Source organism: Pteropus alecto, unplaced genomic scaffold, assembly GCF_000325575.1.
Source record: "Pteropus alecto unplaced genomic scaffold, ASM32557v1 scaffold146, whole genome shotgun sequence".
NCBI classification, from domain to species: domain Eukaryota; kingdom Metazoa; phylum Chordata; class Mammalia; order Chiroptera; family Pteropodidae; genus Pteropus; species Pteropus alecto.
In genome coordinates this window covers 33,187,130-33,188,705 of record NW_006442107.1, presented here as the reverse complement: position 1 = coordinate 33,188,705, position 1,576 = coordinate 33,187,130, and the positions used below count along the sequence as shown (strand labels likewise).

At 56.6% G+C, this 1,576-nt stretch overlaps 1 protein-coding gene across 2 annotated transcripts in view; it reads right to left on the bottom strand.

The window, feature by feature from the left end:
* The window catches only part of VAPA (VAMP associated protein A), a 34,954-nt gene extending 34,404 nt beyond the window's left edge, over nt 1–550 (bottom strand). The window contains exon 1 of one of the 2 annotated variants that reach the window (XM_006920082.3): nt 194–550. In XM_006920082.3, the coding sequence (XP_006920144.1) occupies nt 194–272 (79 nt within the window). In that variant the 5' untranslated portion in view covers nt 273–550. The remainder of the gene's footprint in view (nt 1–193) is intronic. The other variant, XM_006920081.3, reaches the window with a different exon arrangement.
* Between the last annotated feature and the right edge of the window lie 1,026 nt (nt 551–1,576).

Below are 1,576 nucleotides of genomic sequence, written 5' to 3'. Positions count from 1 at the left end.
GCCCGGGTGCTGGGCAGGCAGGCCGAGGGCCGGAGCGAGGCGCCGCCGGAGGAGAATGAAAGTGCTGGGGTGTGGGGGAGGGGACGCTCACTCGGGCCCCAGCCGCCGACATTCCCTCCACACCCACCGCCCGCCCCAAATCAAGTCTTCCGCCCGCCCCACTCCAGTCAGGGGCTGCCTTCTTCCTGCCTACCTTTGAATTTGAGGTCTGTGGGCGGGTCGAGGACCAAGATCTGCTCGTGCTTCGCCATGGCCCCAGAGGCGGACGCCATCGGAGAGACAGCGCAGAGCGGGGGCGCGCCCGCGGCGGCGGTTTGCTGGCTGGGGGCGGGGGACGGCGGCGCCGGCTCGGCCGAGTTCTGTGATGGGACCAGCTCAAGGCTCCCGTACCCCGAGGCCTGCCGCTCTGTCGCCGGGTCCGTGGGCCGCCCGCTAGGTCAGCAGCTCCGGGTCTCACAACTGACTCAACCTCACACCAGCCGCCGCGGCCACGCGCACTGCGATCCTTGGCGCCCCACGTGACAGCTTCTGCGTGCCTGCGTGCGCGACCCGGCGGCAGGAGTCCCTAGCGCTCGTCCCGCCCTCCAGTACTGCCTTACACGGCGCGGGCTAGTGCGCCTGCGCGCTCCTGGCTTCCTAGCTGCTTGGGAGCACAGCCCAGCTGTCAAGGGAACGGGTGCGGACAGGGGGCGGAGCTAAGCTCCGTGAGACTGACGCGGTGCGCACAGCCAGGCAGGAAGGCACAATCTTCGGTCACGTTTTGCTCCTCTTACGAAACCGGAGAACCCGATGTGGCAATGCATCACCATCTTCCAAGTGGGAATGCCTAACGGAAGGGCTAGTCCGACTAATTAGACACAACTACCAGCATGCTCCGTGCAGGGGCGGAGCTGCCGCCCAGGGCCTGGTCCTTTTGCGGCACTGCGCGATGCTTGCTGGGAATTGTAGTAATGGCAGTTTGTGGGCGGGAAGGAGGATGAGGTCAGTTGGAAGCCATTAAGGTTGAGCACGCTGACACTCGTTTTGGCTCTCAGGGAGCTTCTCGTCTATCCTTAAAAAGAAAAAAAGACTTCTGGAGACTGACCCGAGGTCCCCCTGGTTAGAAATGAAAAATATGCTCTGGAAAACATACAAGAGTCTGTCGGTTTGCTCTCTAATTCTATCCGTCCCTCTATTAGGAGAGGTAAATTGTATGTCGTATTCTAATCCAACCTCTCCTGCTTCCTGAATTCTGTCCAGTGATGTAAAAGCAGTTGAGAAAATGCTCTTCTAAGAAAAAAACGCGTCTTTGGGGAAATTTGACAAAGCACACGTGTAAAGCTAGAAATAAAAGTCAAAATCTACAGCGTTTAGTTGCTGTAGTCTATTTTTCAGTTCTTATTACTGATAGGCCCAAACCAAAACACTTGTCACGTTCACATATTGGAAATGAATTCCAAACTGCATCTTTTACGGTAACATGTAGCAAAGTGAGCCAAATGAGAAGAATCCCAGCAACAAAGTTGCTAACAAATCTTAAACCGATTGCCAAGGTTAATGCGGACAGAACATTAAATGAAACAAATGAATGTGCTAT